The sequence below is a fragment of the Humulus lupulus genome, chromosome 6, assembly GCF_963169125.1.
Source record: "Humulus lupulus chromosome 6, drHumLupu1.1, whole genome shotgun sequence".
Lineage (NCBI taxonomy): Eukaryota > Viridiplantae > Streptophyta > Magnoliopsida > Rosales > Cannabaceae > Humulus > Humulus lupulus.
The window spans coordinates 185,960,474-185,982,662 of record NC_084798.1 but is presented as its reverse complement, the minus strand read 5'-3'; the positions used below and the strand labels follow the sequence as shown (position 1 = coordinate 185,982,662).

The window sequence follows — 22,189 nt, the reverse complement described above, 5'->3', positions numbered from 1 at the left end:
TCCGTGGCCATGCATATGTTTTCCCTAGTGTCCACCAAATTGGTGTACTCTGAGTATTGTGGCTCATAACCCCTCTTGCCCTTCTTAGAGGGCTTGGACCAATTTTTTCCTTTCCCCGATCTCTTCCCCTGAGAGGGGTTTATGCTTGCCTCCGTCCCCCCCCCCCCACCCCCCATCTAGGACGACTGGGCCCTGCCGGGAGCAGCATTGTACCCGACTAGTGCCATCCCATATCCAGAAAATGGGGTGGTCTGGGTCGGCGGGTACCCTGAGGACGCAGGACCATAGATTGTTGGGGCTGCAAAAGTCATTCCGGGAGTACCCGTCGATCCTGGTGCCATCGGGGCTGTTAAATAGTGAGGGGGCAGAAATTGTACCCTGTACTCGGAAAAATTTTGGGCACTCGGTTGGGGAGTTGGCTGCCATCCAAATGCCTGGATTCGGGCCTCCTCCCAGTTGATAAAGCCTTGTGCCATCCTTATGAATTCTTCGAGGGTGGCCGCCTTACTATGCTCCATGTCGTCCCAGAGAGGGGACCTGGCTCGGATCCTGGACTACAGGGCCACCAGGTGCTGCCCATCCTCCACCTTAGTTTTTGAGGCTTGCTCCATGAAGAGCTGGATGTAGGCCCTCAGAGTCTCTGTGGGGAGCTGTTTAATGTTAGCGAGGGCGCTGATCTGTATATCCATCCTCATGGCAGTCAAAAACTACTTGCGGAATGCCAACTGTAGTCTGGACTAGGACTGGATAGATCCTGGCTTGAGCCTCTTCCACCATTCCTCTGCGAGTCCATCTCAAGTAATCGAAAAACAGAGGCATTTGCCGTTGTTGTGGACATGGGCTACAATCATTAACCGATTGTAGCACGATAGATGATCCTTGGGGTCTGTGTTCCTGGTATAAGCGGGTAGATTCGACATCTTGAACCCCTTAGGGAGTACCACATCTAGGATGTGTTTGGCGCAGGGTTCTTTTTCCTCTTCTTCGGAATCAGAACCTCCTCCTCCTGTTTACGGACTAGGCGGTCCGTGACCTTCTTCAATGCGGCCAGTTGTTCCATGAACTGTCTGGCCATTCCATTGTCCAGGGGGACCCTCTCGTTCCTCTTATTGTTGAGGTTATTTCTCAGATCTCCCCCTCGAGGTCAGATCTTCTCCTTTCGGGCCCGCTCCTTTCGAGTGTTTAGTCCATCACGCAGGTCTACTCGGGACGTGTCATCCCCTGAACTAACAGCGCCCGGCTCGTCAGTACGCTGGCATCCTCGGTGATTTTTATTCACAGAGGCGGTGGGGTGGAAATGCTGCTCCTGTCCAGTTTGTCTAGGGATAGCCCGGGGCCTGGTACTCTACGGACGCATCTTTTGCAGATTGATTGGGTGATCCCATCCTGGGATGGGACGCACCTTCTCTTTCTTAGGGAGCGGCCCTGGGTTGGCCCCGGTTTTCTGAACGGGGGGAGTTTTCCGCTGGGGGTTTGCTTTTCCCTCAGGGTCAGTCGATTTAGCCTTCCCTTTTTCTTGAGCCAGGTTAGAGGGGCCGTGTCCGGGATCTTGTCCCGGAGGAGGGATCGACCTCGCGTTTTCAGGCGCGTTGGCCCTAATCGGTGGGGCAGATGGTCGTGTTCCTGGAGGCGGAACAACTGGAGGGTTGGTCGCCATCCCTTGGGCAGCAATGAAAGCTTGCAGAGCTAGGAGGGATTCTTGCATTTGGCGAGTGTCTTCTTTTTGTTCAGGTATCCTGGCCTCCTGGTCCAGGACTTGTTGCCTCAGTTTGATCACTTCTGGGTCCTCCTGGTCGGGGTCTACTTCTTCTAGGATTGTAGGATCCTCCCTTTCATTTCCCCCATCTTCCTCGTAGTAATCTTCCTCATAATCTGCCCCGTCTTCATAGTTTCGGGACTCATTAGGCTGGGGCATTTGATAAGGTGTATCCTTAAGTTGATTTTGAGGGAGAGGTTGACTGGGCAGTTGCTCTCCATTGCCTTGTTCCTGGTGAGCAGGGTCGAGCGTAGTATGTCTCATGTTCGCCATTGTTATAGATATTCGATATCTTCTTCAAAAAGCTTTCCTCAGTTCTCAATGAAAGCACCAAAATGTTTACCGAGTTTTTCGAAAACTAGAATTATAAGAGATAAGAGAGCTTAGAAAGAAAAGAGTAGAAATTATCACTTAAGGAATTTTACGTGGTTGGATCGTTAAAGAGCCTTAGTCCACGAGTCAATTGTATTAGAGCTTTTAGGAGCTTAAGTAATGAAATTTCTCTCAATTTGAGCAGAGTGTATGCTTACAATCTCAAAATTGGATCCCTTCCGCAGTGCACAACTGTTCATATTTATAGGAAATTGAGTGCTCTGGGTTTGGGCCGGACTGATCCGGGCCCAATAAGGGTATAAACAAAATTTGCTCACTGATGGAGGCTTAATACAAAGGATTTGAATAAATAAAATGCACTAATTAGGGTCCAATGGGTCGACCTGAGCATAATCACGCTATAAGACTGACAACAGTACACAGCTTCAGTCTGGTTTGCGTGGGCTTCTAAGGAGATTCGGGGGGCAGGATCCGTTAGAGTAGTGGTAGTACAGTTCTGAAATGACTGCTTACAGTCCATATGTAACCTCTTCTGCAGGTTCGTTATTGGGACAAAACTCTGTGTTTCTTGAGGTGATGTCAGTATCGGGGACAACTTATCATGCCCAACCTGGTCATTTGTTCCGGGTTCATCCACTAACATCCCTCTTCATTTACCAAGACCCTGGTTCGCTTACCAGGATCTGGGTTCATCCACTGTCATCCCGGTCCATTTTTAGACTTGGAGGAAACGATATCTTCATCGCACCCCAGCCAACATCGGACAAAGGGTCCGGGAAGATGAAACATGCCAACTTCATTGTCTCGGCTTCTATTCCGGAACAACGTTTGGGCTTTACTGATATTTGAGCCTCCAAGGCTCACTCCTTCCTCATCTATTGGCCCTGATTCGGGCTTTAAGTCTCTTCAGGGTGGCCCATGGACTCAATATGCGGAGCCACGAATGAAGGGAGGAAACAGGGATAACAGTACTCAATAAATATATGTCTATAATTATCAAGAGTTCAATCTTATATTTATAGTGGAGTAATCATGAGAATAATAAATATGATTGTTTAATCAAAGATCTTTGATTAATAATCTACTATTTATTGGAGCTTGATATTATAGGTCCATATGTCCCCAGGGTGGCTCTATCAACTCCATATCAAGGTAAGAGTTGATACAAGGGTATAACTATCATTTGGGAATTTGAGAAGAATTTTATTCTTCGGGTCAAGTAGGCAATTATATGATAATTGAGGTTGAATAATTAATTGGGAATTAATAATTAATTTTTGAAAATATATTTATTAATTTAAATATATAATTTTCGAAATTCATATATATAAATAAATAAAAATTTGAAATTAATTATTTTATTCGAGTGGGAGAATATAAAATTGGCAAGTCAAAAATAGTTTTTGATTTATTGAATTTTAGAAAGATGATGATAATGATGATCATCAATTTGAATTTTGAATTTAAAATTTAAATTTTGAAATATGGTTGTCATCTTTTCCTTAAAAAGATAAATACCTTATTTTGCGGAAGATTAATTTTAGATAAATAAATAAATAAAAAAATGCAAAATCCCTGAAAAGAGAATAGTAGGTCACGCATGACACAGTCCAGACACTGTGCAATGCGTGTACCAAATATACTGATATTGTAGCAGTGTTATTTTTATTTTATTTAAGTGATTAATAATTTGAAAATAGTTTTTTCAAATTTGGTCAGTTAGATATTTACCTAAATCAATTCCTATTATCATGATGATATTATTATTATTATATTACTATTATTATTAGGAATAATAAGGCAATATAGAATTATCTTTCTATATATGATATAGAATAAATAGAAGATATAAAAAGAGAGATATACAATACAGATACAATACATAATAGTTCTCAGAATTTTTGTCAGACAAAAAGTCTTTATTCTTCTTCTTTATTCTAGCCATTCTCAGACCATAATCCAAGTTCTCATGTGTTGAGAAATACTTGTGATTCCTAAAATTACAAACTCATGTTCTCTATGTGCCCACACACATCTTGAGGTGTAGAGAACACTCCGGAAGATCATGGTTTGAGTACTCAAAGCACTGGATAGGAAGATCGATAAATATACGAAAATACTCAAGGATACTTGATAGGCTTCAAGAGGTAAAAGCTCATGTTCTTGTATATTTATGTGTTTATATGTTATATATATAAATATATTGTATATTTATATATATGTTGCATGATTAATAATATTGTATGTTAATGTTTCTGTTTGGATGTTTTCTTGTTCATATAAACTATTAATATGAGTGATGAAATTTTTTATTGTTGTACACAATGGGCCCACTACGCCCATTCCGCTGCGTGCTCTGAATGTTTTTCCAACAATTGGTACCAGCGCAGGTCATTAATTTATACATATTATTAATTTCTGTGTGAGATTATATGCATTTTTATATTATATGTGATATATGTTTGAATGGATGAATGTTTATTTTCATGATGATAGATTCTTAAGGGTTGTTTATAATGATGCTTTTGGGTTTAGGAATTGTTCTTAAAAATTCTAGATGAAATATGTAAGCCATTTTAGGGCATAGGAATTTTTGTAATTTATTTTTAAATTATGGGTAAAAATTATGTTGTGGCCCGAGCCCTAAGCCCGAGCTACTGCCTGCGCCAGCCCATGCGTGCTTGCCTTCCGCGCCCCTACGCACCAATTGCGCGCCTGCCTGTTGCCAGTTGCGCGTCTGCCTGCTGCCAGCACCGCGCCCCTACGCCCAGTCTGCCCAGCAGTTCATCCATCGCCGCCCCTCCAGCCGCCACACCCTTGGTACACACCTAGGGTTTGTTTCGTACAAACCCTAGTGTGTGTTACCATAAGTATTTTTAATTATTCATTTAATTAAAAATAAAAAATTGAATGAAAATAGTTTTAATTTGGAATTTCTTTAATTGAAATAATGTTGATTATTTTTCTTAATTAAAAATATTTAAATCTTATGTTCCATAATTAAAATTGTTTTAATTAAAATATCCAAAATTAAAATTATCTTGAATTTTAATTTATTAAAATTAAATTGTTTAATTTTATTTTTGAATTAAACTACCCAAATTCAAATTGGGCCTTAGAAACTTTTGGGTGTTAAAACCCAAAATTTAATTATTTTAAAAGTTTGTTTAAAATAATTAAAAAGTTGTATAATTCAAAATGGATATGGAAAAAGGGTGGCATTGGCTCAACAAGACTACATCTTAAGGTCCAAGATCAAAGTTCTCTTTATCATGTCTTAGTTAGTCTAGGTTACATTTTCATGTATCTTTTGCAAGTGTTGTAATTTTTCTAGAAATACCCAAAAGTTACCATACCCGCTTTTATTTAATTATTATAAATGTTTGAATGTGATTAAAATGTTTAATATTTTGTCATGCATTATAACATGTCATTCATATACCCACATAGTATGCAATTAGCATGCATTACATTTGTGTAGAAACATGCTATTAGGAATGTCCTATATTTTGTTATATGCTTATATACGATAAATCATATAATAATAAATTTAGTCTTAATTAGTTAAGATGGTAAATCAAAATTAAAGTTGTTTAAGTTCTTATCTTAATGAAAAATGTTTTATTAAAATAAAAATGATATTATCTTAATTAAAGAAAAATTAGAATTAGAATTAAGGGCACAATTTGTTTGTTTTGCTTAATTGGATTAGTAATTATTAGAATATCATTTGGTAAAAATAATTAAAATTATTTTTACAACTAAATTAAAAAATATTGATTTTGTGAAATACACACTTTTCCAAAATAGTGAGTGGGAGAGGGAGTTATGACAATAAGTCCCATAGTCTCCATTATCGATTGAACACCGAGAGGCATAGGAAGGGCCTTGTGTCGCCTCCGTTTGCAGCCTCCCTAAGGAAAGACTTCCGAATATGTTTATTTTATCTCAAGGTTGACTTCTCTTATGAGAATATAATTAGTGATGTATTTCAAGTTTGACTGACCCTAAGCCACACTCTTGAGTTAAGTCATTGATTGAAAATAATGGGTTACACTCCAAAGGTGTATCTAGGCTTTTGAGCACGACTAGTGCATCTTGACCAAACTAGCGGTAGTTCATAAGTCAAAAGAGAAAAATTTGTTTTTAAGTTTTCACTTATGAAATTGAGATTTGTCTCAAAATTAATTTGGAGTTAGTCTGACCTACCCCAAGGCGGTCCATTAATATTCAAATTAATTTATCGTGGATTAGTATATATTTTTATGTGTTTTTATATGTTACATTCATGCATCATATTTACTTTTCCAAATAAAATCTTATATTTATTATAAGTTTTAATTCATTATATTTTATTTATTTATTTCCAGCAACAATGGTTATTTCTCTTAATCCTGATCATGTACTTGAAAACTTGGGAAATCAAACATACCTCATTGGCAAACTCTTGGAAATGATTCCATTTAGTCTTAACCACATAAGAAGATGGTACGATGGGATTCACATTGTCTTCGGAACACAAAACTTGTATGGAGCGATCTATGATCTACCACCAGAGGTTCCAAGCTTTTCATCCAGCTTTGATGAACATGAAAAACATGGTGAATGGATGAGATCGAATCACTTGGCACGCCAATGCATGTTATCGACCATGCATGGCGACATTAAAGAAAGATATATGATTATTGAAACTGCATACGAGATGTGGGCCATGATAAAGGATGATGCTATAACACATGCTCAATTTTTGAAATACGGGGTAAATTCGATTTACTCAAAACTCTTCTTTTATATTTTTGAATGGTTGATTCAAAATTATGCCACTAATATTATTTTTCATACGTTCTTGTTTTCTTTTAGAAAAAGAATAGTTGCATTGAAACCAAAGCGAAGAAGAAATGATGAAGACAATTGAATAAAGAAAATATTAGTTTAGAAATTTATTTTGTTTTGTTTAAAACAATTAAAATTTTTGTCATTTGAAATAGTTGATTTTCATTATGAAATAAATTAATAGGTTCTTTCTTTAAAGTATTTCTAGAATTCATTCTAGAAACTATGTTTTTAGATTCCTTTATTTGATTAATAAACAAGTTTAGTATTTCTTTTTAATAATAAATTCAGTTGTTATTTTTTAAATATACTTGTTCTACCTATTTCATCAATGAGTATAAATTATAATTATGAATTATTTATTATTGTGCAAATCATAGATTTTAAAGACATCTTATTCCAACCACAATTAAGTTAAACATATATGTGAATTAATTTTTGAGACTGACTTGTAATTAATTAGACACATAAAACAAATAAAATACAGTCTTTTATTGCAACCATTTAATGGTTCTCTCCCTATTTATATAGTCTATTAATTAAAGTTTACCAAAAGCCCTTTCTCTAATAAAGACTCAAAAATCACATAATCGTTTAGCTAATACATGGAGATGTATGTTGAACCTTTAAATGTTCAAAGCTAAAAGAGATAATAAATAGTAAGTCAATATTGATTGACATTTATTTAAGATATGTTTAACATTGATTAAATGCAAAGAAAATTTCTAGAAATTTTCATGCATCATTCAAAGTAAAGTCACTTAGAGACTTATTTGATCTGATCAAAAGGAAGTCTAAAACTCGAATTTGGAATTCAAATAATTTTCATGTGAACTTGGAATTCAAACCCAACTCACATACATTTAAGATGCTAAGCGAAATTAGTATTTTAGAAATGGATTATAATCATATTAGGTAAGATTATATTCATGATGAGTAATCATTATCGTCTTTATTATTTCTATAATTTAACACTTGTTATACTCTGTACATGTTTGATTGTACAACATCAAAGGCTTAGAAGTTGAGATTCACAAGCGGTTATGTGAATAAATTGAAATTTTTCTATGGAGTCATTTAGTGAAACAATTTAATAATTATAAGAGATTACAAAAGAGTTCGTATCTCTTTAATGATACTTTAATGAATCATGATTATTATAATCACTATATTTTCTAGTTAAGTTGTACTGGAAACAATGACTACAAGTCCAGTAAGCAAGTTACTAATAATTAACAATGATAAAACCAAAGAATGTCACAAATTCTGTAAAGCATTGTTGTAGTGGGAGCGTTAGTTAGTAACTAATCCATTACAAATGTAAAGATAGTTAAATTGTGTAACACAATCTAACTATACTTCATTCACATACTAGTGTATGAAATGAAAAAGTTTTTATAGAAAATGATGGTTGAAACACCATGAATCTCGAAATGGAATTGGAATTCTATGTCATCTGGATTCTTGAACATCCAACTAAAGTTCATTGAACTTCAGTTTGAAACAAGATATTCAGGATGAAGAGGAGAACAAAGGAAAGTACTACTTTTCAAAGTTAGGTTAATAGCCTAAGGCTATGAACAGAAAGAAGAATTTATTGCTCGAATAAATATCTTCTACTGTAACCAAACTTAAATCTGTTTACATACTCTTATCCGTTGCTTTAAGCATGGATTATGAGATTAATTTTAATGGATGTCTAAGTAGTCTTTAATGAATGGCTGACATGACAAAATAATTTGAAGATCTTGACCAGAAAGATATTGTTGTGATTCTTATTATTAATATCGACAACATTCTAATCATTATGAATGATGTAGAGAAATCGTCAAAAGAAAAGAAATTGTTAGCTGAACATTTCTAAATATTAGATTTAGAAAAGCAAAGAATGTTCTACAGAAATTGAAAGAACAATACTTTGGCACTGTCTCAAGTGACTTATATGAATAAGAAGCTTAAATGCTTTAGTTTACAAAATCTAAGAAATGATTTTTGCCTTCCCGATCAGGAGGATGTATTATCTAAATAATAAATGTTCATTTATTCTTTTACTAGAAAATAAGGATATGAGACAGTATTCCTACAACTCAGTGATAGACTGTTTAATGTATCAAATGTTATATTTTTGAATTGACATTTGTTAAACAGTGGGAATAGTTAGCAGTTATCAATCCAATGATGGATTGAGTCATTGAATAATTTTAAGGACTTAATTTTAAGTAACTTGAATATAATAGAGATTATATGTATGTGCATTTAGGCAGAGACCTAAAATCCCAAAGGATGAACTGGTTTATCTTCAAAGATTGATATCAGAATCAGCTTCCATAACTGTGAAGGAGACACATTAATATGGAAATGTATTAGACATTTCAAATTTGTATGTTTCACCACAAAAGCCGAAATGTAACAGCTACGGGCAGTTAAATAGGTTATTTGATTTAGTTGAGTTCTTTGTCATTCTAGAAAGGGTTTCAGACTGGAATAAACAACGAGTATCTCATTGCAAAAGCAATGGAGATACAACTATTTTAGAAGAACTAGAAATCATGAGAGGGTAGAGCACATGAAATGAAGTATCATTTAATCTAAGGAAATTTTACATAATTGCTGTAATGATCTTGAAGATAACTTCAAAACTGTTTCTTAGAAAACTATTACAAAGACTTTGTTAGAAAAATTCGGTCAGGAGAATATGATTGACATATTTAAAAGAGATGCCTCAATTTGCTTTAGGGCAAGTGGGAGATTGTTGGGAATAGTGCCCTTAAAGAAATTGTAGTTGACAAATATTTTAAATGAAATAAATCATTGAATTGAATTATTATATATATATATAGACTATGTATGATATTATGATGATAATATTAAGTAAATATCAGAAAATTCCAAAGTTTATCCATGTGGTCTTAATCTCATATTGGTATGAGAGCATCAAGATTAAGATAATAAACATAAAATAGTTCGCAGTAAAATAAAGTTATGGAATCTTTAGATTAATTAATACTAGTACGATTCGCCAGTATTATGAATACAAGTGACCTAGATTCGGGTCACTAGTGTAGTAGGACACTTTAGTGAAGGTACTTTATATATAGTGATATATAGAACTGGACCAGATGTGATTTGTTAATACTTGTTTAAACATCATTTCATAGTATTAATCAAATACATCAAACGATGATCATATACACGATGATCTTAATCCTGAGGTTGCTATGAACTCCTATATATGTCTTCTGATCCTTTGATTCACGCGTTAAGGTTTGTCAGAATGATCAGGCTAAGAACAATTGTTTTGGAGACTCAATAATATATATGGCTGATGACATAGTTTAACAGATATGAAATCTATACATTCTTATAGATTGAATAATGGTTTCCTATTGGGTTGACTTCTGGAACTGAAACAGTTATGAGCGCTCACGTCGCAAACTTGTTGACACAACCTTCACTAGTAAAGTCAATGGTACTCTAGGAATAAGATATAGCTAAAAGGGTAAAACGATAATTTTTTTCCTTTTAATTATGAACCATGAATAGAGGATTAACGTTGTATACAATGATTATATCAATGGACACTTTATTCTTTAATAAAGTACTCAGTAAATATATGTCTATAATTATCAAGAGTTCAATCTCATATTTATAGTGGAGTAATCACGAGATTAATAAATATGATTATTTAATCAAAGAGCTTTGATTAATAATCTACTATTTACTAAAGCTTGATATTATAGGTCCATAGGTCCCTAGGGTGGCTCTATCAACACCATATCAAGGTATGAGTTGATACAAGGGTAAAACTATAATTTAGGAATTTGAAAAGAATTTTATTCTTTGGGTCAAGTATGCAATTATATGATAATTGAGGTTGAATAATTAATTTGGAATTAATTATTAATTTTTGAAAATATATTTATTAATTTAAATATATAATTTTTAAAACTCATATATATATAAATAAATAAAATTTTGAAATTAATTATTTTATTCGAGTGGGAGAAACTAAAATTGGTAAGTCAAAAATAGTTTTTGATTTATTGAATTTTAGAAAGATGATAATGATGATCATCAATTTGAATTTTGAATTTAAATTTTGAAATAGGTTGTCATCTTTTCCTTAAAAATATATATACCTTATTTTGTGGAAGATTGATTTTAGTTAAATAAATAAAGAAAAGAAAAATGCAAAATCACTAAAAAGAGAATAGTAGGTCACACATGACATAGTCCACAAACTGTGCAATGCGTGTACCAAATATACTGATATTGTATCAGTGTTGTTTTCATTTTATTTATTTAATTAATTAATAATTTGAATTTTTTTTCAAATTTGGTAAGTTAGATATTTACCTAAATCAATTCCTATCATCATTATGACATTATTATTATATTACTATTATTATTAGGAATAGTAAGGTAATATAGAATTATCTCTATATATATGATATATAATAAAGAGAAGATATAAAAAGAGAGATATAAAATACAGATATAATTCAGAATAGTTCTCAGAATTTTTTTCAGACAAAAAGTCTTTATTCTTCTTCTTTATTCTAGTCATTCTCAGACTATAATCCAAGTTCTCATGTGTTGAGAAGTACTTTTGATTCCTAAAATTTCAAACTAGTGTTCTCTATGTGCCCACGCACATCTTGTGGTGTAGAGAAAACTCTGGAAGATCGTGGTTTAAGTACTCAAAGCATTGGATAGGAAGATCGATAAATATACGAAAAGACTCAAAAATACTTTATAGGTGTTGACTACCTTTTTCGCTATCAACCTTAAGAAGAGAGATTAAAGAGATAAGCAATAAGAACACAAGGATTTTTACGTGGTTCAGGTTATAAAAGAACCCTAGTCCACGAGCCTCTGATATTAAGAGGATTGGAAGCTTGTGATGGCAAGCTCCAATGGTGTATTCTCAGGCAGCATTTAGATTGCTCTGAGTACAAGGTGTTTTCTCTCTAAAAAACCGAACCCTTTACACTGAGACTCCCAGCCCTATTTATAGAGGCTGGGGTCATTAATACTAATCATCAGTATTTAATACACATTATTCCCATTATTGGAGGATTAATACCAATTCAATGCATTGAATAGAGACCACGAACCAAGAGAGATCTGTGGGGCCCATTGCAGAAAAGCACCTACTTTATGGGGAACATGCCCCAGGTACTGACATGGTGTGCATTAAGTACCTCCATGTGAGACAGCGTAGTGGGAGTGCGAATTGTCGAGTTTTATACTCGATAACATTGTTGAAGGATCGCCCATAAAGGTTGTCAGACAATCCTCTGGCTCTGAAAACCCACATTTGCTAACACGTTGCGCTTTATCTTAGGTCCAAGAACCAGAACCTTGGACCTGTGAGATGGCTGGGGGATGAGAGCCCTCGCCTTAATTGTCCGAGCTGGAGAACCTTTAACTCCGAGGACAAACCTCAGAGAGTAATCTACCAAGGTAGCCACGGCCCAATGTCAGAGGCAAGGTCTCACCTAGGAGGACCCTTGCTCCGACTAGAGGCCTCGGGCAGTTACATCCCTCGATGATGTCTATGAACGTCCCAACCAACCACTAGGGGTTGCCACGTGTCTGAGGTGAAAATACAAACAACATTTGCCCCCAAGTCTCTACTCGTCCTCGGGCAGTGGAGACTTACTTTAAGGGTGATTTGAAAAAATGGAGGGAAAAAATGTTTGGGTTTTCCTTTGACATCACTTTTAAAATCAAACCCACATGTTAACACCCCATTGATAGGTCCATCAGTCCACACATTTAATTAGGGGTCAACTTTGAGATCCCAAACGTCCACTCTACACCCGACACTTCTTTTCCCAAAGAAAGTGATGATTGCAATCTGCGCCTTTTGAACCCTGATCGTTGGATCATCCTTATGATCTTACTAGGGAAAGCCATCCGACGGTTGTGGGGAAGTTGCTTCCCTCGTAAGTTTTACTGGGTATAAAGCCCTGGAAAATCGTCTTCAGCCTCACACGGTAACCATACAAAAAAAAACCTCTCCCAGAACCTTCTCTTCTATCTCGCTTGCCTCTCATCTTCAATTCTTTTTTCTAGGAGCTCTGGTTGACTGGCATGAATCATCGTACTTATGAGTAGATGACAAACAATACTTCAAGGTTAGGACTTGCCTTAACACCTACCTTTGTTTCATATCAGGTAAGTACCTTCAACCCAACTTTCTGTTTTTGTGAGTACTTGGGTTTTTTTTTTCGATATATGTTTAGGAATACAAATGGTATGGGATTTTAGAGTCTGTTTCTAGTTTTCACTAGTCATTTTAGGCAAATTTTGATGTAACAGACGTTCAAAATGGCCCTCAAATGTCTTTACGTCAACTTTGCGTTTCTGAGCTTGTGACCAGAATCTGGGGAATTCCTGGATTCCGGTAGGTTCATCCCATCCGACTTGTCCTTAGGTGCCGGGGATACCCCACATTTCCAAACCCTTTCTCTTCTTCCCCAGCAGTATCCCTAGAGTCATTCTTGTTTTGGCCATCTATCCTTCGATTAGAGTACTAACTGCTTGGTTTTTTGTCTCAGATATCTGAGGAACTCCGACAATTACAAGAACACGGGTTTTATCTCTTCGACAAGGAGATCTATGATATAGCCCAAATACAGGATTCCTCTGAAGGCAGTACAAAGACGGGAGCCTAAGAGTCAGCTGGGGAGCTATTTATTCATCTTGACACCCAAGTGGCGGAGAGGCCCAAAATGCCCGTAGACAGGGGTTTAATCGTGGAGGAGGTTAACAGGGCCTCGCTTCCACACCTTACACAAAAGTATGAGGGTGATGCGTTCGAAGTAGAGGATTACCACACTCTACTTCGACACCTCGATTCCATTGAAGCCAACATGAGATATTATTCGGTCGGAGACAATTGCCTCATTCGTCTCTATCAGGAGTCCGAGAGGGTGCACCATAGCGTCAACAACCTTGGCGCTTGGAGCCAGACCTTTCTGATGGCAGGGGCTACCCTACCCCTTAAACAGTACTTTGTGAACTTCCTGAAGCTCGTGGGGATAGCCCCTTTCCAGCTTTCCTCCAATGGCTATAGAGTACTCATAGGGATGTACATTTTGTACTGGAAGCAGAAATGGCCCGAGTCTTTGTCGACGAAGATCCTCTACTTCTACAGTCTACGCACCACTCCTTGGAAGAAGAGCTCCAAAAGAGATGAGTACTATGCCTTTGTGAAGCACTTGACCTCGTCGCTCTACTACAAGGCTCCTCACCATAACGAGAATCATTCTTGGGATTACAAGGATGCCTTCTTCTTCACGAACAGCTTCCCGACTCTCAGTAATCCGGCCCTAATTCTCGACTTCGCACAAGTTGGTGAGTATCTTCCCAAATGAATTATCCTTCACCTTATTAGGATTTTTTGTGTGTTTGATACTTAGTCAATTCCTTTTGAATAGGTCCTTTCCGCCAAACCCACTACATCCAACTCTTCGAGGACCATCTCTAGGCGATGAAGGCTCTCCCTGACCAAGACTTGGACCTTAGCGTCCTGGTAACAGAAGATAACCTCAATAGGTAGGGACTCCTCAGCGTAGAAAAATGAATCAGCAACTTGGAGCTGACCAAGTACCGTCAGTCCAAAAAGTCTCAGGAGTTGGCGTCCTATCACATTAGTTACATAGACAGGCTGGCCAAGAAGGTGTTACAGAAACGGCTGGCGGAGGAGAGGTTGGCGAACGCGAGTGCTGCTGAAGAGGCCCGAGAGGCACAAGATGATCAAGAGTTTGAGGAAGAGCCTCAGGCAGGGATGGAAGCTTCCCACCTTGACTCAGGTAAATCACTTCTCACCCCGAATTATGTTTCCCGAGTAGGAGATAGGATAAGTCCCGAGCACGTTTGGGCTTTTCTAGCCTTCCTCCATTGTGGTCAAATTTCACATCGGCGCTATACTAGGGAAGAATTCCAGGATTACATAGATTTAATAGATGTGTACCTCCACCACCCAAGGAGGCAGTCAACTTCTCGGGGCTTCGTACCTCTAGACCGAGTGACATCTTTCAACTTGAGCTGCTTTTGCCAATATGGTATCTACATTAGTTGTGAGGTCGGGAATAGGATAATACACCCTCACTGTTTGCATCGAGGCTCAACTCACGGTGGGACTCTGAGCAGCTTATGTTGTTGCATTACCCTATTGTGTAGAATGTACGCTAACTATTTAATTTGTTCCTACAGCTCACATGGGATTGACAGACATTGCCCGGTCTGCGCTAAGGTTAGGAGCGCCCCTAAGCTCTTCGGTAGGAGAGGGGTCGTCGCGTCCTCGGGAGCAACCCAAACCCTCTCCTTTAGCCAAGAGGAAGAGAGTCTTTACTCCCCCTGCGGAGGTCCCTATAGACGACTTGCCCTCGGTTGTGGATATCCCTTCCTCGCCCGGGTCAGACGAGGTGGTTCAAGAGCCAAGGTAGGAGGAGGTCCTAGAACCAGACCAAGGGTCGATTCAAGACTCAGAGTAAGAGGCGGTGCCACCCCAATTTCGTCTCCTGGTGTACCCCGAGAAATATGAGGGGGCCTTGTTGGAGCAATACGAGAAAATGCTTCAACACTTTGAAGCAAGGTTGGGGGAGGGTAATAAGGCCCTACACGAGACAGCAGAGGTTCTTCGCCAACTCAAGCCACCTCGAGAGAGACCCATCATCCCTCTGATTGGTTGGGCTGAGCTGGAGACTTTGTTCTCCGCCAAGCTAGGGGAGATCGTTGCACCTCTCGCACCAAGCTCCTTCAGGGGGTCAGCTCCACTATGTGCGAGTTGACCGCCTGAAGCTTCTCCCAACTAGGGGACAGTAACGAGGCTTCTCTCGTGGCCTCATGTCGGTATGCCTCTGTCCGGTAAGTTACTTATCTGTGCTTGAATTCAATTCAACAAGGCTTTATTAGGCAAACACTTTCCCTCTTTTTACTTTTTCGTTTTGCAGTCCGCCTGGGAGACATGATGGAGAATTCGTACGTACTTTAGAAGTCCCAGGACAAAATTGTCTCCCTTAAGGAGAAAATGAAAGGCCCTTGGGAAGAACATGCCCGGGCCAAGGCTGCCCTCGAAGCCGAGCGAAAATGATCTCGGAAGCTTAAGGTAGTTGTCCAGAAGGCCGCCGAGGACATGCAACGGGCCAAAGAGGAGAAGAAGGTGGCCATTGAGAGCATGCAACGAGCCCAAGAGGAGGCTAAGAAAGCCACAGTTGAGGTCGCCCGAGTGGTCCTGGAGAACTTCCAACTGCAGGAGAAGGTTAAGGAGGCCATCGACCGAGCTGAGCTAGTAGTGAGAAAGGCTCTCCAAGCCATGGAGTTGAACAGGTCCACTCGGTGTCAGGTGGAAAAGCTTGAAAGGAAAACCGAGACTATCGCCGAGGACGCCTTCTACATGGCCTGGTATCACAACCAAGACGTGAGCTTGGATTTCACTAGGGAGCTTGAGAAGTGTGGACTCCTCTTCAACGAGTGCTTCTGAGAGACCCAGGCTGCAGACTCGGCTCCAGCTGTTGAGGCGAGCCAAGTGGCCCCAACGGCTAAGGCGACTCCATCTACCGAGGCCACTCAACCAATTGAGGTGACTCCAGCTGCTGAAACGGCCCAGGAAAAGGGTGCCCCGCGTGGAGATCCGATCATTGAATCGGTCGCGGAGGTCCCCGAGGACTGATTGTAAGTTTTACACATAGGTGTGCATTCCATACACTTATTGGGGTACAGACAAACAATTGCCCGAGCCCCCGAGAATAGTTGTAATTATTTGCCTGCTTAAGATTTATGTATTTATGTAGCTTGCCTTGCATTTTATTTGGGTTGGTTCTATGAATTCACCGTAACTTAAATTTCCATGAGAATAAGCACTCAAACCTATTTAACCACTTGGTTCTATAAGTCCAACGTGGCCGGAATGCCACGAGAATAAGAATTCACGTCTGTTTTTAAACAGTTGGTTCTACAAATTCAACATAACAAGAATGTCACGAGAACAAGAACTCAAATCGTTTCATAAACTTGGTTATATAAATTCAACGTAGCACAAATGTCACGAGAACAAGAACTCAAACCATTTCATACACTTGGTTCTATAAATTCAACGTAACACGAATGTCACGAGAACAAGAACTCAAACTGTTTTATACACTTGGTTCTATAAATTCAACGTAACACGAACACCACGAGAATAAGAACTCGCCTCTATTTTAAACATTTGGTTCTATAAATTCAAAGTAACAAGAATGTCAAGAGAAGAAGAACTCCAATTGTAACGACCCAAATTCACTAATAAGGCTTAAGGGCCTTGATTAGTGTGCCTGGAGGGCATAATGGGAAGTATGTGTGAATTTAATGATTAAGATGCATGATTATGATTTTAAGCATGTTATATGACTATTTGAGTATTTGAGATGCATGACTATGTGTATTACGTTATGTGATAATTTTAGCTCGTTGAGGGCATAAACGTGATAATTATGTTATGTGATTTGTACCACGTGGGTGTGTTGATATCAATGTGATGCACGTGCTGAGACGGTCCTAGAGAGCTAGATAACTCAAAAGTCACAACGAGATTTTATACCCGGCTCGGGAGGAGTCTAGGGGTATTTTGAGGATTTTGTAATTTAGCTCTTGTGAGATAATGGTAACTGGTAATTGGTAACCTATGTAACTGTTAGTAACCATAGAGAGTAACAGGTTTAGATGGAGAAATGGTAGAATTGTAATGGATAGGAAATGAAAAAAAGGGCCTTTGAGGTTTAGTTAGGAAAGGGATATTAAAGAAAGGATAGAGTGGTTAATTGGTTGAGGATAGATGAGCTTCAGCTGAAAGAAAAGGTGGTCACATATAACACTTAGTTGGGAATTGATTTATGCTGAAATTTGAGGAAAATCTAGAAGAAAGGAGAAGAAGAGGAAAGCTGAAGTTGGGAGACCTAAGAGGAGAGTTTTGATGGTTCAAGGCAACTAAGTTGAGCATAAGCTAAGATTACTCAGAGGTAAGGATTTGTCTATGATTTGTTTAAGTTTCAAGTCTGGTTTTTAGAGAATAAGCATGAATTGAAAGAAGATAATGGCTGGTTTTGCATGAATTCAGAGTTGGGATAATCAAAAGGGAAGGTGATTTGAAGTTAGAGTTGAGGAGGATTCAAGCTGGGTTCTTGACTGAGGTAAGAGTTTATCATGTTTAATTTTCGTAATTGGTGTGGTTTAAGACTCTAAAGGCATGATTTATAGTTTTGGAAGCCATGGTTTAAGTTTTTGGAATTTGAAACTCAAGATAGGATTTTGGGTGTGTTTGTGTGATTGGGGTTGTTTATGATATTTATAGGTTGTTAAAGGGTTCATTTGGGGTTTTGAATTGATTTCTGGGCTTAGGTACTTGTTTGGGATGATTTGGAATGGTTTAGGCTCGGGAAAAACGCAAGGAAAAACCCAGATTTCTGGGCTCGCGAAGGAGCGCCGCGGCGCGAGGCTGGTTCTGGGCGGGGCGAGCTCTCTGACTTGCTGGGCGTCGCGACCCTCTAGGGCAGCGCCGCGACGCTAGGCCAATTTCAGAACATGGGATTTTGCAATTTTGAGCCTTTGCTCCGGGGGTTCGGGGGATGTCTTCGGTGCATTGTTTTAGGGATTTGGGGGATTCCGAGAGTGTGGGATTAGTTCTGGGAAGTAGTTTTGGATTGGTTAGTGATAAAGGATGTTTCACTTGTGTTGTGACTAGGTCTTTGGAGAGGCTCGGGGTAGAGGACCGTGCTCGCGGCTTTGGGGCATCGAAAGCTCAGGATACAGGTAAGAAAGCTGCACCTGATTATGTGGCTAGGTTGGGACTAAGTGTTCCCTATGTTTGTATGCATTGTTATGTGAATGTGATTAACCATGTGGACACGATGGGACTAAGAGCTCCCTACATTTGTATATCATGTCATGAGATGGTATTATTATGCCATGGGACATGCGATAACCTGCCTAAGAGCGTGGGAATCAGTATTTGCGCACAGGGCGCGGCTCAGCCACTGGTAACTGAGGCAGCTTATTTATCACTGAGCTCGGTTAAGCTGGCCGGAGTCAGTGAGTATTACACTGGGGGCGGCCCAAGAGAGTCGAAGACAGTGTATTAAATAGAGGGTGCGACTAAGGGCGCTGACCCTGAATATCATTTGATGATGTGATAAACTGTTGATTATGGTCTTGAATATTGTGCTATGAACATGATTTGTTGACTGTTTAGATGACAACTGTTAATCTGTTGTGTGTTACCACTGATTGGGTAAATGTTATGAAATGCTGAATTCCTGGTTGTGCATTGTGAAATATTTGATAAATGATGTTGATTTTGCTATGTTATCATGTTTTCTTGCTGGGCCTCGGCTCACGAGTGCTATGTGGTGCAGGTAAAGGCAAGGGTAGGCTGAATCAACCATGAGTTGGAGAGCTCTGGGGGCGAGGTGTACATTGTCAGCTGCTCAGCCGCCACGATCGAGGAATTGTACAGGAACGGAAACCTAAAATGTATATTTTGCCATTAGTGTGGCTTGAAATATTTGTAACTCTTGGAATTTGTTGTAACTAAGACATCTAAATCCTATTTTGAGTTTCCATGTATTAAATCATCATTTTTAATGAAAATAGCCTGTTTGTGACCAAAATCTTTTATTCCTAATCTGATGATGGTATAGAGTTCACATTTTTTCTAAATGACTTGATTAGCAAGTCTTGCACTATTTTAAACGCACAGTGTAACGGTCTTGGTTATCCAGGGCGTTACACCAATTGTGTTTAAACAGTTGGTTCTATAAATTCAACGTAACACGAATGTCACGAGAACAAGAACTCAAATTGTTTTATAGGTGGTTCCCGCGTTTAGTCCCTTGAAGGCTCATAGTCCAAGAAGTAACTTTGACGTGAAATTTACCATTGGTCCTAACTCGGCGTCCTATGCCCATGCAATCAAAAGATTCAGGCTTTCAGGGGTCCTAGCACATGAAACCACCTGCCCCCCAAGTATGCACTACTCAGGAGGTCGGACAGGGGTTTCAACACTACTTTCTAAGTGCATATCTTGTCACTTCAATACCATCTCGCACCTCCTCAGGAGGTGATGTTAACGAGGTGCCCACACATGGGCTTCTTGGGTATCCGCTCTCATCTAGCAGATTAGGATTTGGTTATTATTGTCCGAGCGTGTGCTGTCCTCGGGAGGTAACCTGAATTCTTAAGTCTGCGTTATACTGGGTTTTCTAGCTTTGGGATATAGTGACATTAGGGGCGCTTCGCTCGTCGACTAGCCAAGCTCCCCATGTCACGGATTTCCCGAGGCCAAGTATGGGGTACTCGGCCTCCTGTGCGCATCTCGACATCAAGAGAATTGATTAGAGCTCCTCGGGCTCGATGTCCCCGGGAGGTGACAAAAGTCTATTCTCGCGCTATTTGGGTTATCTAGCTCCTAGGTGTTAAGCTCAGTTCTGCCTGGAACAAACTACTTTCTAGGCTAGACTTGACTGGTCTCCTAGGATTTTCTATTCTTGGGATGGTGACACTAGGCTTACTCCTCTTGACAAGTTTAGTTTCCTAGGTCGTTCCCTATGAGGCATGATGCTGCCCTAACTCCATGCCCCCAAGTGATCGGAGACTAGTCTGCGATCACTTATTCAGGCGAGTGGGTGCTTTAACATAGCATTAATAGAATATAGAGGAAACCAAAGAATATAAGCAGACAATAAATTTCTTACCATGTTTTACATACACGATTTCCATTACATGTGCCTGAAGGCTACATAGAGTATTACAGAAATAGATAATGTTTGCTACTCATATTACTGGTGATATCGACGAATATGCTCGACATTCCAAGCATGAGGAATCAGCTCCCCACTTAGTCGGGCTAACTTGTATGTTCCCGGACACACAACGCTCTCGACTTGGTATGGGCCCTCCCAGTTGGGTCCCATCACTCTTGCACCGGGGTCTCGGGTGGCTAAGAAGACTCTTCGCAACACCAGATCTCTGACCCCAAATATTCTATCTTTCACTTTGGAGTTAAAATATCTTGCTACCTTATGTTGGTAGGATGCTTCTCGACGCTGAGAAGCTTCGCGTAGCTCCTCCACTAGGTCTAGGGACTCCCGAAGTAAAGCATGGTTCGTGGTCAGGTCAAACGTATCCTTTCGATGTGTGGAGATTTCTGGTTCAACTAGGAGCATAGCCTCATACTCGTAAGCCATAAAGAAGGGAGAATGGATAGTGGAGGTCTTGGAAGTGGTGCAGTAGCTCCACAATGCCCTAGGCAGCTCCTCGGGCCAAGCTTCTTTTGCCTGCTCTAGCCTTTTCTTCAAAGTGGACTTGAGTGTCTTGTTAACTACTTCCACTTGGCCATTGGCCTATAGATGGGCCACAGAAGAGAATCTCTTGATGACACCATGCTGTTGAAAGAAGTCCATGAACACTTCACTGTCAAACTGCAATCCGTTGTCAGAGACTATCTTCCTCGGAAGCCCATACCGGAAAACAATGTTTTTAATGACGAAATCCAAAGCCTTTTTGGAGGTGATTGTAATGAGTGGCTTGGCCTCAACCCACTTCGTAAAGTAGTCGATGGCCACTATGAAATATTTCACTCCTCCTTTCCCTGTAGGCAAGGAGACGATAAGGTCGATGCCCTACACAATAAAAGACCATGGGCTAGTCATCTGCGTAAGCCCATTTGGAGGCGCTCGAGGGATATTGGCGAAGCGCTGGCACTTGTCGCATTTCTTGATGTAATCCATCGCGTCTCCATTTCAAGTTCTTCTTGGAATGGCTCTGCCCCCCAGCATGATCTCCATAGAAACCTTCGTGTACCTCTCGAAGTATTAAACTAGCTTCTTGCTTGGACACACATCCAAGCAAGGGCATAGAATAACCTCACTGATACATCCTATTGTCCATGATTATGTATCTTGGTACTTGATAAAGAAGCTTCTGAGCTGCCTTCTTATCTTGGGGCAATTCCCCAGAGACGAAGTATTTAACTATTGGCTCCATCCACCCATCTTGGGGTTGTATAGATTCCACCTCGTCTAGAGCCGAGATACTCGGAGACTCCAAGTAATCAATGGGGACCACGTTTATTAACTCAACATCTTTGGTCATGGCCAGCTTAGCTAGGGCGTCAACATTGGAAATTTTCTCTTGCAGTACCTGCCGAATAGTGAATCTTTGGAAATTATGCAAAATTTCTTGAATCTTTGCCAAGTACGCTGCCATCTTTGTTCCTCGGGC

At 39.3% G+C, this 22,189-nt stretch overlaps 1 protein-coding gene across 1 annotated transcript; it reads right to left on the bottom strand.

Annotated features, from left to right (window-relative positions):
* Window positions 1–1,345: 1,345 nt before the first annotated feature.
* Window positions 1,346–2,029, bottom strand: LOC133785748 (uncharacterized). The gene has a single exon (XM_062224962.1). It carries the CDS (start codon window positions 2,027–2,029, stop codon window positions 1,346–1,348), a length of 684 nt encoding a protein of 227 aa, XP_062080946.1.
* Window positions 2,030–22,189: the final 20,160 nt, after the last annotated feature.